This window comes from Lottia gigantea (genome assembly GCF_000327385.1).
Source record: "Lottia gigantea unplaced genomic scaffold LOTGIsca_81, whole genome shotgun sequence".
Classification (NCBI taxonomy): Eukaryota; Metazoa; Mollusca; class Gastropoda; family Lottiidae; genus Lottia; species Lottia gigantea.
Window position 1 is genome coordinate 1,118,778 of NW_008710694.1, and position 16,979 is coordinate 1,135,756.

General features: G+C 31.1%; 1 protein-coding gene across 1 annotated transcript in view; it reads right to left on the reverse strand.

Annotated features, from left to right (window-relative positions):
- LOTGIDRAFT_236450 (hypothetical protein) overlaps positions 1–12,060 on the reverse strand; it is a gene marked incomplete at both ends in the record, with an annotated part of 12,970 nt that extends 910 nt beyond the window's left edge. The window contains 22 exons of the mRNA XM_009067336.1: positions 409–512; positions 1,447–1,555; positions 2,594–2,642; positions 3,285–3,401; positions 3,797–3,896; positions 4,611–4,714; positions 4,887–4,996; positions 5,392–5,467; positions 5,737–5,823; positions 6,198–6,311; positions 6,631–6,717; positions 6,838–6,913; positions 7,334–7,434; positions 8,092–8,290; positions 8,880–8,952; positions 9,343–9,487; positions 9,871–10,035; positions 10,181–10,315; positions 10,622–10,819; positions 11,073–11,196; positions 11,629–11,777; positions 11,977–12,060. Coding sequence (XP_009065584.1) covers positions 409–512; positions 1,447–1,555; positions 2,594–2,642; positions 3,285–3,401; positions 3,797–3,896; positions 4,611–4,714; positions 4,887–4,996; positions 5,392–5,467; positions 5,737–5,823; positions 6,198–6,311; positions 6,631–6,717; positions 6,838–6,913; positions 7,334–7,434; positions 8,092–8,290; positions 8,880–8,952; positions 9,343–9,487; positions 9,871–10,035; positions 10,181–10,315; positions 10,622–10,819; positions 11,073–11,196; positions 11,629–11,777; positions 11,977–12,060 — 2,506 coding nt within the window. The remainder of the gene's footprint in view (positions 1–408; positions 513–1,446; positions 1,556–2,593; positions 2,643–3,284; positions 3,402–3,796; positions 3,897–4,610; positions 4,715–4,886; positions 4,997–5,391; positions 5,468–5,736; positions 5,824–6,197; positions 6,312–6,630; positions 6,718–6,837; positions 6,914–7,333; positions 7,435–8,091; positions 8,291–8,879; positions 8,953–9,342; positions 9,488–9,870; positions 10,036–10,180; positions 10,316–10,621; positions 10,820–11,072; positions 11,197–11,628; positions 11,778–11,976) is intronic.
- Positions 12,061–16,979: the final 4,919 nt, after the last annotated feature.

Below are 16,979 nucleotides of genomic sequence, written 5' to 3' on the forward strand. Positions count from 1 at the left end.
ACAGACAAACTAGAAGCATCTTTCTTTTCTCTGATTATACTAATCAAAACTGGCTACAGTAATCATGCAGTGTCAATGAAGTAAACTTTGCCATGTCCATATCATTTGACTGTCGAGGGATAATCTGCACAGTCCGTGGCATGCATTGGACTTGGTTAATTGTTCTAACGGAGACACTTCTTCCATGTCAGTCCCAGTGATCTGTATCATTAACAGGTGAAACTGGGTTAAAAAATCTGAAGGTCTTATCCCCACCCCAATTTTGCCAAAACAGTACTATGATGAGCCTCCGATTATCAATTATCAATTAACTGCACCGCCTGTAGGACACAGGGCCTTGGTTTATAGTCCGATCCAATATGGAATGAGTAAGACCACAGATTTTGGCAGCCATTTTAGAAAATTTACCTTCAATCTCAGCCTCATCATCACTTTCAAACTCATCAATATCAATCTCTTCAGGATTGTTAGTTTTAGTCAGTTCTCCCAATTCTTCTGTTGTAGTGGAACTTCTACAATTTCAATAAACAAAAACATACATAGCAAATAAAGACTATTAAATTGTTTATGATGTTTTAGTATTGCTCTTGACAAAATACCAATTTGTTTTCCTAAAAAACACTGTTGACTGATTATATACCACAAATACTGTCCTCTTTTAACACTAAAGTTATGAGATACTAATACATTGAACAGAACTTCTAAACACATTCGTCTACAACCTAAATAATTCACTCAACACATTCGTCTACAACCTAAATAATTCACTCTAAATAATTCACTCTAAACACATTCGTCTACAACCTAAATAATTCACTCTAAATAATTCACTCTAAACACATTCGTCTACAACCTAAATAATTCACTCTAAATAATTCACTCTAAACACATTCGTCTACAACCTAAATAATTCACTCTAAATAATTCACTCTAAACACATTCGTCTACAACCTAAATAATTCACTCTAAATAATTCACTCTAAACACATTCGTCTACAACCTAAATAATTCACTCTAAATAATTCACTCTAAACACATTCGTCTACAACCTAAATAATTCACTCTAAACACATTCGTCTACAACCTAAATAATTCACTCTAAATAATTCACTCTAAACACATTCGTCTACAACCTAAATAATTCACTCTAAACACATTCGTTTACAACCTAAATAATTCACTCTAAATAATTCACTCTACACTCTAAATAATTCCATTGGCTGAATGTTAGACTGGACCATTTGACTGGACTAGGTCTGGGTATCGATTACCAAATTGAGATTGATTATCGACGGCAAGGTATCAATCAATAATCAAAATATTTTAATTGGGAAATCTTCTAAAAAAATTCCATGGGTTATTTTTGTATCATAGAATTATGATAATATGAATATTCATTGCTGAGACTGGTTATTACAGTTATTATTATAATCTTTATCTACTTACCTTACAAATAGTAATTTCTTATCAGCTTGAGGTTGGTCTCTTAATGATTCTTCAGCTAATTGTCGTGCCTTTTCTTCTAATTTCTGCATCTCATTAACTTCACCAGTTTCTAAAAATAACTCAATTGTTTAAAAAGGAGGTATTTTAATTTGCATGGAGATGAATAAGCTTTGAATGTAGCTGAACCACTTTAATTATTTACCATTCATTTGTATATATAGTACACAGTTTTTAGCCTAAAAGAGCTGGCCAAACTCAGGGTGCATTTAAGAAAACTTCTCATTTTTCCCCTTTCAATATCAACGATCTGCAATTTTGTAATTGATTGCTGATGGTGGAAGGTTCTGATACAAAAAAACTGTTCCCACATGACAAATTCTATCAATGTCATATTATCAGTGTTGTTATGTGGTATACAGTGTAAATATTGTTTAACTTGTGTCATATTAAACCAGAAATAATAGTTCATTGCACTAGTAAATTGCATCTTTGCAATTTCGTTTTTAAGATTTGCTTAAAATATGAGTTCGAGGAAAACCACCGTCTGTTATTAGTAATTTGTTGTTGTACCATACTTGCATAACTTAACATGAAAGCAATTAGAGGAAAGTAGGTGGAGCTTAGGTATACTACAACCAAGTCATTTTGATATTATTGCACGGCTGAAGCTCCACCCCCTTTTTAACAAAAATCATGACTTGCACAATGTTGTAATAAGTAATAAGCTGTCAATCATTGTATTTATGTTACAAGTCATACATTATACCACATGTCTTACTCATTAACATATTTAAACTCTAACTCGGTAGTTTAAATATATTAAGTTGCAAGAACTGTGGTATATATATTACTTACAACATACAGAATAAATAGTCTGTTTTACAGGCCCTAAAATGCCTGATTGTTGCCTTAATATTAAATGTACATTAAATTTGTGGTAATTAAAAATAAATGCTTCTGCTCGCTCCGATTTATTCCAGTGGAAAATCTAAAAAAGCACTTATAAATAATAAATAATAAATTCGCCCTCTCGTCCAGATTGTTGAGAAAAAGGCCTGTAAAACAGACTATTTATTTTGTATGGCCTTATACTAATTTTCTTACAGAAGCAATATCATATTAATATTATTTGCAAGAAAGACTATACCTGTTTTATTCCCAGTAGCTACCAACATCTGAGCCGACATGAAATTCACCTAAAATAACAATAATAATACATAAATATCATAATAACTGTTCAAATACTACTAAATACATCAATATTAAAACAGATAGACAGTTATCTGAAGACTGCATAGTGTGTTTTAATATTTCAATACGTGTATCAATATTGTAGAGAGATATGTAAATACCACTCATCAATTGATATAGAAATATTTCTGAAGATTGCAGTGTGGACTTACCGGGTGTCTTATAATATAAAATGCTTATAAGCATTTTTCAATCTTAATTTATGTCCATTCTGAGAGGTAGTATTTCTTTAAAGGGATTGGTGCGCCATTTTATTTTACCAAACATACTTTAGTCTCAGAAACAGGAATTTTTTTTAGATAAGCCAACAGTTATAGTGTTCACAGCTCACCGTCGAAATTTGAGCCTTCGAATCCATGTTGTCCAGAATTCTGCGTTAGAATACTAAAATGACTCATGATATATAGAAAAGACATATCTATATAGAGTTTTTGAAGGAATTATGCGATTTTCTAATACTTCTTGTACTTCTGAAGACTATTAACATATATTCAAGACAAAAATCAATCCCCCAAAATGGTGCATCTATCCCTTTAAAGCTATGCTGTTGTCTGAGAACAAACCAAGAAATAATAACGTCTAAATACCTGTGTATTATACGTGGCCTGTACACTACGTTTTATACGTAACATTTCTCTTACTGTATCTTCATTACCATGCTTGATTTCAAATTCTTTCCATGTAGCCCAAAATTTTTCTGTTGTCTATATACATAAAGGACAAAAATCATTAAATAAATTTTTAAATTAACATTGATATAATGATAACGGTGGATAAAACAGTGGTTTTGGGCTGTAGACATAAATGCAGCCTGGATAAATGCTAACTGGAGTGCTGAGAATAAAGCAGTTCAGTTAGTCAGAGCGCCTACAATCTCAAGATGGCATTTGCAAGTTGATGACTTGATGTCAATGACTGGCTAACACCAAGTTAACAGCAATGTTGACCTTAGTGAGTAGTTCATGGATGAAAGTACGGAAAAGTTATATCTATATATGGACACATGTGCAACTGGAGAAATGCACCATTAAAATTCAACCAGTACTCACAGTGCCATTTAAGGACTATACTGTCAATATATCTATATATATGGTCTTACCCTAGGATCACATGTTTGAGAACAATGAGCATAAACAGCTCTGGCTCTATCTATTTCACCTAATTTCCTTTCTAGATCTGCAAAACGCAGGCACATTTCTCTGTAAAAGATAAATAAATATTTAATAACACTGAAATATAGTTGTAAGTTAGTTTCTGTCTCCATCTAGATGTCTATTAAAATGATTGTAAAGAGGTTTTCTAAATTAATGTATATCAGGGACATAGCATCAATTTGCACCATTCCAATTTTCGATCAGATGTCTGAGATTCCTGCAATTCCACTAAAACGCGAATGTTCTTATGTGATAAAGCATATTTTGCAATTAGTGACGTCATACTTAGTTTTTAGTTGAATAGCAAAAACCACAGACGTCTTATCGAAAACAGGATGGCGCAAATTGATGCACAGACAAAATTTAGAAAACCTCTTTACAATCCTTTTAATATATTTTTTACTGTAAAATGAAAAATTTATTGCTCCATAGTCAAAAATTTCAATACATTTATAACCTCAATATAATAAGATCAGATCAGAAGAAAAATACCCAGCACTCTAGACCATTTATTCCTTTTTCTTAATAAAGTATTATAGACCTGTACATTCCACAGAATCAAATCCTCCCTTCACCGCAACCCCAATATAATTCAAAAAGATACAAATTTTAGTTTCATTTCATTCTTAAAATATGTCTATGTCTTGTCATCAATCGAAAATAGCAAGATAGTGTGAAGAGGCTTGCGTTTCGTTATTCCTTAGTAGTTGTACTGACTTATAAGAAGAACATATTCAGATCATTAATAGGTGTACCTACCTAGATTGTTCATGATTTAATACTTCTATAGCTTTCTCATAAATAGATCTAGTATGTGTTACTCCATAGATTTCAGCTGCCTTCTTGATATAGATATTAAACATCTAAAATATAATACACAAGTTATAGTTTCTAAATTAATATTTAAACAAAAAATAGTCAAAATTGAGGAAAAATTTCATATAATATTTCCATCAATTCTAGATCACTAAAAATATATTAAAATGATAAAAATAGATCCAGTAACAAAAAAATTCAGATGGTAGATGCGTTTACCTCATTTTGTTCTTCTGGCAAGACCCCATTGGTAGCTCTATCATATACAGCCATAGCATGTCTAGCTAAACCATGATCCTCCTCTAGTTTAGCAAACAGTAAATAGATTGCTGCAATACATAAATAGAGTCAGACTCATTTCTGGTTCTGTCCGTTCCAATTCTGAATGTCAATAAATTAATCACCTCACTTATGAAAAGTTCATTTGCTGCTACCAAGGTTTAAGCAATATGTTATTTTGGATTTCAGGTATCAATTTGTGGATAGGATCATTGGTACTTGTATTTACATAATATATTTCACTTTCAAAAAACACACAATTTGTCTGACATTCTGAATTATGTCTACATGTTTACATTAAGCGCAAGTGGACTCCTCTTCTAACTTGTTCTATTCAACTTTTGGTTGCTTCCATGAATCCTGAACAAGCAGAACTCACCATTCAAGAGCCACTATATATTCATCATTACAAATTAAACCCAGACTTATCCTGTTTTATACTTACATTTAGCATATTTTAAAGGACAGTCTTCTAAACATTGTTCAAATAAATCTCTAGCTCGTTCTAGCTTACTACCACCCTGAGAAAATAAAATATATTTATACAGTTTAATTACTTTCAGCAAGGACACAGTTGAATGAATATCACACAGCATGAAACTCTGAGTTGCAACATGTTTCAGGTTCTAGTCTATTTATAAATCATACCATTATAACTCATAGAGTTCATTATTCATAAACAGTGAAACAAACTCTTATCAAATGCAGCAAATTCAGGTTTTTTTTAATATTTCTAAAATTTAATTCAAATAATGTATTTTAAGCAATATAATGGATTTTCAATACTTACATATCTTTGTATAAACTTTGCCAGGTAATTGTTCCAAATATCATATACATTAGGCCATTTAAATAATGCTATTCCTTTCTCATATGCCTGAATAAAATAATATTAAAATTTAACAATATACAATTAAAAATATATGTATATCGATTATCATTTCAGACACAAAAAAATTCCACCACCAAAAAGGTTGTGTGAAAATTTATTTGGTCTTATAAATATCTCTCTCATCACTTTGTGTTTTTTCATTATTTCTCTATTTTATTTATGTCAGTTGAACTACCTTACCTTAATCTATTTTTGTATAAACGATATTCACATGTATTTACACAATAGAATTAAGTAAAATACAATAATTACAAAGAAGAAAAATAGAAAATAAAAAATATATACATACAGAAAAATAAAATCAAATCATACTACAGGCTACATATTATAGAACTTAAAAATAATGGAAAGAAAGATACCTTAAATGCCTCTTCAAAATAGTTGCTTTCTTCTAGAAACATACCATAGTTGATTATAATCTGAGGAGTAGCTATTCTTAAATCTATAATTCTATCATATACTGCTTTACATGACTATAAAATAAATATATTATAGTATCAACATAACTATCAGATTACAAATATTAATACAACTACAATCCTTGGTAAACAGACCCACCAAAGTCATCATTTGCAACTGCAAGTACAAGACTATACAGAAAATTTGACAGGAGCACATCAATGCTATCAGTGTTCCCAATATACATAAAAAGTTTCCAAAACCTTTTTACAATCCCTTTAAGACTACACTAGAACAAACATAAGGATTGTTCCCAAGTCTACTTTCAAAATGAGTGATGTGAATCATAGAAAGCATTTAGGTCGGGAAGGCAAGAAAAATGTAGCTATCTACCTTAAATGTACCAAAACTTTCTTCTAAATCAGCATATAAACTCCACACTTTTAATGATTTATGAACTCTGTTTTGTACAGTTTCAGTCTACAATAAAAATCAAAAACATCATTTTAATCTTAAGAATTTTAAATAGGGTGGTTTGGCACTTTACGTTTCAAATACGAGAAAATTTATTATCTTCAATTCATTCAATAAATGACTCACCTCATCATGGTATGCTGTTTTTCTAGGAGGGGGTGCTGTAGCTTTCTGCATCAATTTTAAAGCTTCCTCATTATTGCTGAAAAATTAAAATCAGATTTAGATCGAGCATTGAAAATTTTGTCTAAAAAACTTTTGTCATTTTGTCATGAAATAGATGTTATTTGAAGAAAAATACCAAGAGGCTGCAGTTATAGGGACTATATATTTACAAAACATTTTCAAATTCTGAGAAGTTTGGTTTACATATTCATCTGATAAAAGGTCAACTTTAGATTGGTTACACAATCATGTTTTTTGGGACCACTTTTGAGACGTTAACAGAGATTCGCAGGGACCGAATGGAACAACATCAAGAAGGACTTTATGACAATAACAGAAATTGATCAAATCTGTTTTCAAGGAAACTTCATTTTTAAACAATTCTTTTATTCTGTATTTTGATACCTGTCCTTCCTCTTTTAAAATATGAATCAAAAATAAATTCTTGCATACTCACTCTTGTCTAATTTCCATTTCTGCCCACTCACACCAAACAGACGCCAAATCATCAACATGTTTATATGGTACTTTAGTTGCTTTATCAAATATAACTCTCGACTGTAATCGATATACATACAATTATTCATTATCAAGTGAATGCAATTTTTATCAAATCTACAATCTCAAAATTTGATAAATCCCCTAACCACACATGGTAAAATCAAAGCTAATAAAAAGAAATGAAAAATGGAATTTTGAAGAAATAGTCTGTTTCACCTACATCACTGACAAAGATACAACTATATTTTTTATAAGGATAACAACTTCGATTCACATTAAAGGATCCTTTCTACCAGCTGGTCCTTAGCCAAACCTCTTGACATTGATCTTTCTCGGATTATCCGTACCCATTTACAGCTGGGTCGACTGGAATTATGAGTGAAGAAGACTAATTCAAGGTCATCGGACTATCACACGCCGATAGTGATCGAAACCCACAGCCGCCATTTGCTCAACGTAACCAAGCAAATGATGTCATGTACAGAACCAATGATCTAACAAACTGTGCTATAGATCCTCACAATGGCCAGGAAATAACAAAGAAACAGAAATTGAGTACAAACTTCCTGAATTTAGCTCACCAATGAATATTGTTTCATTTAAACTAGGTCTAAATTGTAAAAACCAAGTAAATAACATGTAACGACTGTGCTATGAAAGTCCAACGACTGTACTAAAGTTGAGATAGAGAAAATACTGATAAATTCTACTTACATCATCAATCTGATCAGCATTTTCGTAAAATTTGGCAAATTCTACCCACAGTGTATGTGGTTTACCAGATGCTAGTTGTGGGTCTACAGTCTGAACAGCTTCTGTATAGGTATTTATTATCTCCCTTGGTTTACCTTCGTATAATTTTACACGTTTATGCCATTCATGTACATTGTGTGGATTCTGTCGTAATAATACACTGTAACAAATATTTTTAGTTGACAAAATAAATTTCAACTTGAAAATATAAAATAAATCTTTTTTACCCTTTTGGGAATTCTTGTGTGTGTATATTTATATATCAATATCAAAATACGCATATTCTCTCGTTTTTTCCATTCCATCCTGTCATTAATATACAAAACATGTATTGGCAGTATGAGATGAGATAATATCAATTGGGCAACACTTCATTTCTAAGTATTAAATCTAATTATTAACCTATATAGTATATTTTACTCATCATGAGAAGAAGATCATGGAATTTTGTTTTGCACTGTATTGTCCTAATAAGAATCACTGTAAGAAATTAGGCTCAAAAATCTTTCTTTTTTTTCACCAAAAATGGACGTACAAACGAAATTAATCATTGTGAAACTTTAATCAATCCCTTTCAAATAAAACGCAAATTAACATTATTCCTTATCCAATATGGATTAATATCTTCCATATTTTCTTTAAGCAGAAAGGACAGTGGGTATACTACAGAGATTCCCAAGCTTTTAGGTTTAGTTATTGTTTCACAAATTTGGCATTTGCCTTGTTTGCCATGTTATAGACTTATTTACCTATTGAGTAATAATGGTCTTCTATCCATTAGATCTTCTAACCGAGCCAACCTCAATTCTAATTCAACATCATCTACAACAAATACAATCAGATTAATGGTATTGTTTTCAAAACAGAAATATTGTAGATTATTGGAGTGAAACTAGTTCGAACAAGGAAGTTGGGTAGATTTCTAGAAAACTAACAAAAATGTGCATGAAAATATGATAAATGCTGTTTTGAACATTATTGAATGCATCCTGAATAACGATTATAAATTTTTTCTTATATGGCCCATATCTTTATTTGTGCACCTGAGCAAAGAATTAAAACTATGCACTTATTTGTACGAAGTACTTAATTTGCGAGTTCTATATATATTCCGGATTCATGGAATCAATCAAAATGAATGAAAATTGGAACAAGGTTCATAATGTCATTTAAATTAAATTGAAATATTGCAGACAGACAGTAGTTTCTTACCTTCTTCAGTTGCTCCACTCTCTTCCATTGATTCCATTTTAGCTGATATCATAGATTTCTCAAACTGAGAGAAAGCATCAAAAACTTGAGTAAAATCTCGTACTGTTATAACTGTTTGTATAGCCTCTTCATATATATCTCTAGCCTGTATAGAAATTAAATGTTATGCAAATCATCTAACCCTAACAATGCTTGGTGATGGAATGAAATAGACTTATATCGTCTACTTTTCTGCTCCCAATAAGGCCCCTTAGAGGGACTAGGTGAGTTATCTTTGGGGTTGATTTGGGCCTTGAATATTTGTAAAGTCTTCAGAACTACTACAATGAAAATTGCATTATTCAAATAAACTTCTAACAAGAAATTAATTATTTATTTTATTCAAAAGATTATCTTTTTTATAAAAATTGGTGTAGTGTTGCTTCTGTCATAATGATAGTAAATAAAAAATACAGTTCTTAAGACTAAAATGTCATCCATATAACACCTCTATTCCAGCTAGATATAAGGTAAATAAGTTACACCTACCCTTTCAAAATGGCCTCCCCGAATGTAATAATCAGCTAGAGAATTCCACAACACACCAATCTGGTCTGAATAGCGTTTTAAACCCTGTCTTATAATAGGTTCAATCTTCAAGGATGTCACTTTATCAGGATTTTTAGCTATCAACTCACAGAGTTCATTCCATAACTAGACAAAACAGAAATAGAATTCACAATCAAATAAAGTTTATAAGAATGTGGTTAATTCCAATTACTGGCCATGTGCAAGCTGTGTTCATGTTATGATTATATCAAAAATACTAAACAAAATCAAACTTGAATATAACCTTTACCTGATGTTTTGATTTACCACTTTTTGACACAAAAGTTTCATCATTAATGATTTCAGCTAATTTGATAGCGGCTTCATCTAACCATCCTATAGATATTAAATATTCTATATATTCTTCTGCTGTCTCTTTCTGTAACTGTGCAAATATAAGAGAAAATATATCAAGATTTTTAATCGAAAACTATGAATCGACCAAGTGCCTCCATCGAAATTAATATTTGAAGATAGCTTGTCAGGCAAGCTAATACATGCCCACTGGCAGCTTTGATTTTGAATAAAAATATTGAGCAGTACAGTAACAATCACCAGTATGAAATATTTAACCTTCAGTCATACACTTCTTTGAACTCTTTAGGGCGATACTGAATAATATTGAGTATGAGTTATTGCCCTTGTTCTTGATATGATCGCATAGGATGCAGTGTGAAAGCTTCAAACTTACCATTAAATGTCTTCTGTAAACTCTGACTGCTGTTTCCTTTAAATCATATAATCTAACAAACTTGAGATACAGTGGCCAGATTCTATTGTGTTGTGTAACTGGTAACGAACGTAGAGCACGATCAAAGGTTCTTCTAGATCGAGTTATCTTTCCTTGATCCATTAATAACTGACAATAATCTATCCATATTCTCGGCATCTAAAACATTAAGCATTAAGATGAGAAAAATAGTCTAAGAGAACAGTACATTATCATACATATTACATATCCTGTTCCATTCCTAGATTTGAAACAGATGGAAGTTGTTTACAAGTCACCAATCAAGGGCCCCCAAGTTTCCATCAAGCTATCTATATACTATAATTTACTAGATCAAATTTGTAATACAGGCCAACAATGTTCTTTTTTTTAAATTTTACTATATGTAACATAATAACGAGAAGATACTTACCTTATGCATAAATACCAAGGATCGTTCATACGCACTATTAACATCTTCATAGGCTGGATCAACTACACACTTTCCTTTCAACTGATTTCGACGTAGTTTTAAATAGTTGTACCATAATTTATAGCTAGAAAAATTACATATTATCAGTTTCAATAATACCAAAAATTACAGTATTAAGAACAGCAATGTCTTTCATAAGGTGCCATTTGTCTAGATAGGTGTGCCAAAAAGACTTTTCTGATGAAAAAGCATTAAAGGGATTGTAAAGAAGTTTTCTAAATGTATGTGTATCTGGAACACTGATATCATCAATTCGCATTTTTCAGTCAGATGTCTGTGTTTCTTGCAATTCCACTACAAGTGAGCATTTTATGATGTCACTATAGAAAAAGCTGATAATTAAGGCCTTTTGCGATAGTAATGTCATAAAACGATTACTTTTAGTGGAATTGCAAGAAACACAGACGTCTGATTGAAAAATGAAATAGTGCAATTCCATGCTATCAATGTCTCCTGTACATATGAATTTTGTAGAAAACCGCATTTTACTGCTCACCTTCCTGGTAGTTCTTTTAGAGCTCTCTCATATAGAACATTTATAACAGAACTGGTGGCAGATTTCTTCTGTTCTATATATCTCAACCAACATTTAACAGAGTAGGGATTACGTAATATATCTTCTTCAAATGGTAAATCATCTTCTTCCTACGAAAGTAAAGATGTAAAAAATAAATATTGAAATAGAATATTGGAATTCCAAACAATCTGATTAAAATATAGAAGAATAAAATATCAAATATGCATATAATCCTCTTATTGTTTGCTTTATCAGATAATAGAGTTTAATTTCAGCTGTCTGGAACAAGTTTGAGAATACTATCTTTACAATTCAACTAAAATGTACCACATCAATTAAGACTGTGTCAATTTGTTTCCTAGAAAATAAGTGTTGAGATTGTGTAATATTTGGAACTAGCCTCAACTGCATGTATGTTTTAGATCAGGGTGTCTCAAGTAAATAAGCTGAAGTGCCACTTTCATTGTTTGAAATTGCTAAATCACCATGGATCTTTGCAGTAAGTCAATTCTTTTATATTCATTAATCTATTTGATTGCATTGTAAAGGGAAAGAACACTGCTAAGACATTTGGCCATTTATTAGCTGAACTGCATGGTAAGCCATTAATTATACTCATTCAGCTTAAAATGCAGTTCTGGGTCTTTCATTTCTTTTATATTATTTTTGCAAGATTCTAGACTCGCCATCCACGATCTCACAAGGTTCTTCTTTAAATTGTGTTCCATAAAATGTTGAAGCAATAGAATCAATTGATGCTAACGTTAATGCAGCAGGCCGATTATAGGCTACAGAACATGAGATGCATAACAATTTTGTCTGATCTTGGTTGGCAAGTGAAATCATTATCCTTAAGGATGTAACATTTGGAATTATAAACCACTGAGGGTTAGTAAAAAAACGAAGGTTTCTGAATTTCTCTTTGTGAAAGTGGAGGTCTCTAGTATGGTTATACTAGTTCTCTGTTATAACCAAATGGTTATACTCACAAAAAGTGCCAGACTAATGCATCATGGGAATTGATTTTGGTCCAATCAATGCCAAGGTGACAACTAGTGCTAGCACTACATATCGTTGAATCTACACTTAGCAACATGACATGACATATAATGTAGATTAGACATCAAAATGCATAAAAAGTTCCATTTGTCAACAGAAACGTGGCAGAATTAAGCCTATTGGAAATTCCTACAGGGGACAGCTTTACAATTTATAGTATAATAAACATCATTTACAACATAAAGTTTATTTCTAGTATAATTAATTTATACAATATTAGCCTTCTGTTATTAAACTATAAATAATTAATACTTTAACAATAACAATTAATCAACAATAATAACAATGAATATAATCAGGCCTAAATTATATAGATTCTTTATCGTTTGTTTTTCCTGCCAAATACTATGAAGTGTAGTGATATTCTTAGGATACTAATACTGCTATATGAAATATCTTAATCAAATAGAAACCCATCATCACAATGTCAAGTAATTACGATCATCAGCTTATACCTTGACTACAATAGCCACCTTTCTTGTATCACAGAATGAAATGGAAATTGAGATGAATGGAGTTTTACGTCCTACTTTTCTGCACCATGTGGGCTAATGAAGAGGGATCTTTAGTATTATAGAATGAAACAATTTGATTGGATTGTATGCCAGTGAATACAGTCAATCAGAGCCCTTGACAGAAAGACTGTAAAAATCCTTTAGTCTAATAAAATAACTGCATTTACAAACTTCTGTGATAAAAGAAAGGTGGCTATATGAGTAAAGATATAAACCTAAAGTAGTAATAGCTTAACATTGTAAAGATGATAGAATTTTTGTAATTATCAAATAAAGTAAAGAATAGCACTTTTGATCTCTTGCTTTTGAATTTGACTAAATGTGGTTAGTTGGTAGATGACAAGTTAACATTTGGTTCCAGCAGATGCTGAAATCGCAAACTAAATGCATTAGGATGTGCCTTATAAATCCATCACTTTGATCAATAGCTCCTTTGATCAATCTTACTATCAACTACACCTGATTTTTTAACATACATTAGTAATCAATACCTTAGCTTTATCAGCTGATTCAGCTTACACAGATTTATAAAGGTTTTTTTAAAATTATTTATTTGTTTCAGGGACACTGATAGCATATTCATTTTAGCACTATTCCAATTTCCAGTCATACATCTGTGGTTCTTGCAGTTCCACTAAAACTAAACCTTTGCTTTATAATGTCAATCAGTTGGTTCCCCTACAATTCACTGTGCTGTGGAAGTTTAAACTGTTGTCATCTATTTACATTACTTTATATCTTAGCTGCACAGAACTTGAGAATTGTACACATACTACTAGTTATTGTTAAATTACAAGGAAACTTGGGTAGCTGAAATTGAGATCTATCTACTAGTAAAGTCAATAGAGGACTAATAAAACTATTCAATTTAGGCCTTTTAACAACAATACATACAAATTAGAAGATGGATTTCAACACTAAAATCAAATCAAAAATGGAATCTTTTTTGAAAACCAAGAGTAAAATATTTCAATGAAGGAGATAATTTCCTCAAATGAGAATTTGGGTATTGCATATGCTTCAACATAACACACTTATTCATCCAATCAACATTGGCTAAATTTTCTATTAAGTGTTTTACTAAATGGTTAAGAATTTGACAATCACACCACATTTTGCCTGACATCCAGAGTTATAAGTAAGTATTCATTCTAATCTAACTATTTCAGTGACCTTTCAGTTTGTCATTATATAACTAATTATACCAAGAGATATTATAAATAACAAACACAATAAAGATATGGTTAAATTTATGCTAAAGTTATTCCCAAATATTGACTTCTTGACTGAACTTTAACAGTCTATTAATTCTTTGCTTTATGCGTTTACAAAATGTTGAATTCCATCTTCTATGTGGTCTAGAAATGTATAGGGAAATCAAGACTTGCAAAGCTTACAACTGAATCAAAACAGATTCCCCCTGAGTCAAATTTTATTGTTTTCAAATGAACATATATATCATTTCTCAATGTTCGCCGATTTGCAAAACAAATTTCTAGACCAGAACACAAATATTTTGGACAAAAATACTCGATAAATTTAAACGGTTTGATCTTGGAATTATTCACATTTGCAAAGGAATTAAAATTTATGTACAAATTTAAAGCTAAAATATATGTCAGGTTTTATTTATCATACATATCGTTTAATTAAAAGAAATGCCAAGCCTAATTTTGAGGGTTTTCAGCAGATGTCTGTGATAGAAAAATACGCCCCCCCCTCTTCCTTCCATATAGTGAAACCTAAAGGTGCTCTTACACCATAGCAATTACCAGTTGAATTTTGTTGCAAATGATGAAAGTGGTCATGTGTTCCTCACTTAGTTGCATTCAAAACTCATAACAGCTATTCATATTTGCAACCATACAGAGCTGGTTGCTATGGTGAGACGGACACTTAAAATCCACAAAAACAGTTTGGTACCGTATTACATCAGTAGTAAACAATTTCATTATTCTTGTAAACCCCTTGGAAGTTTGATTTTGTCTTCTTTAAGCCCCAGAAGAGATACCCAAAGAGTTGGCTTGACATTGCCTTTAAGTCACAGGGTTAAGTAAGGGATGTTACAGTAAAGGGCCGTTATAAATATGTAAATTGTATTAAATACTACAGAATGGTTAAAATAATCAAGGCTGGATATATAGCATGGCTTTTCATACAATTGGTATATAAATATCATTGTTTCTAGAAGATATACTATACTGATTTCAGCTTTCCAAACAGATAAACAAATGTACTTCATAAAGCAAATTGAGCTAACAGTTTACTGATATGACAGTGTGGTATATCAGATATGTTAATATGCACATACCAATTGATAAAATAGTAAATATGGCTGTCAATATATTTTAGGATACAATTTAGGTTTAAGTCATAATTAATGAACACATTAGAGGTTTTCTTTGTAATTCAATTACCTGTACCAGTAACAATAATACAGGAATTAGGAATCATGGATATGTGCATATAAATATCCTCCATAATCTTTTTCTATAGCCAGCCTTGATTAAGGTTATATGTTAACAGGTTCTATTGGGTGCATATTCTAGAAAAAATAGTGCATAATAATGAAGATCATATTCATCCTGTGCTTATTTTCAAAGATAAAATATATCTGGGTCAAGGAATAATGACGATACAAGCAATCTGAAAAATATCGTTGTGTCTTTGAGATTCAAAAGAAATATTCTGGTTTCAATTTGCAACACAATCATATATTGCTGATTTCTGATTTACGTTAAAATGACCAGGTTTATCAATTTCTAATTCCACACATAAATATACCAGAATAAATTTTAAAATATATTTCAATTGTTACCATGAATCAATTAATTTTAACAGACGTTTCCAGTGCTGTATCATCAATTGTATCCATAATAAAAATTTTTACAATTTTAGCAACTGGATCATTCTGTTAAAATAGTCCAGATATTTCATCAGTTCTGAGTTCATTCCTATTGACAGTGATACTAATGATAGACTAGAAAAACTATAAATAACATTGTTATACCATAATAATCAATACTGACCTATGGACATATAGATTTCTTTTTAAAATAAGAAGTGAATGGCTTCATCGTAGGAAAGGAAAAGCCTATTTTTCTCAAACTAACTTAAAGGTAATACCAAGGATTATTTTATTTGATATCTTTAAGGCTCAGAAGGTTTATTTTCGACTTCTTACTGAATTTCATGAGTAGCTTACTTGATGATAGATGAAAGATCATTCAAACTTCAAACACGAAAACTCATTGATGAGCCCTGAACCTGTCTTAAATCATACTGTAATCCATTCACAAGTACTTGATGAAAGTTCAATTCATTAACATAATTATTCAATGTTTGATGCTTTCATTTAATTATGGTTATGTTATTTTACTGTGCATTACTTTAACTACAAGTAACTCACTGGGTTGAAAGTAGCCATGGAAGAGCAAACCGTCATGAATGGCATTTTAATTTTCAATATTTCATAAAAGATATTTATTGATTCATTGTGACACCTATACCAGAAAGGTTTGTGAGATCTACACGTTTTTTTTTCACTGTCAAAAAGACTGAAACTGAAAATAGCAAGGTACCTTGTCAGGAGTGGAATAATCTCTACATAAGAAAATAGAAGAAGTGAATATATGACATACAGGTTCGGACATGGTGCGGAAACGATTTGCTTCTACCATTTTCTACTGTTTCGATAATCCCGCTCCGTACACCACACCTTGTCTATTTGCAGCTTAATACTTATAAATATAACTT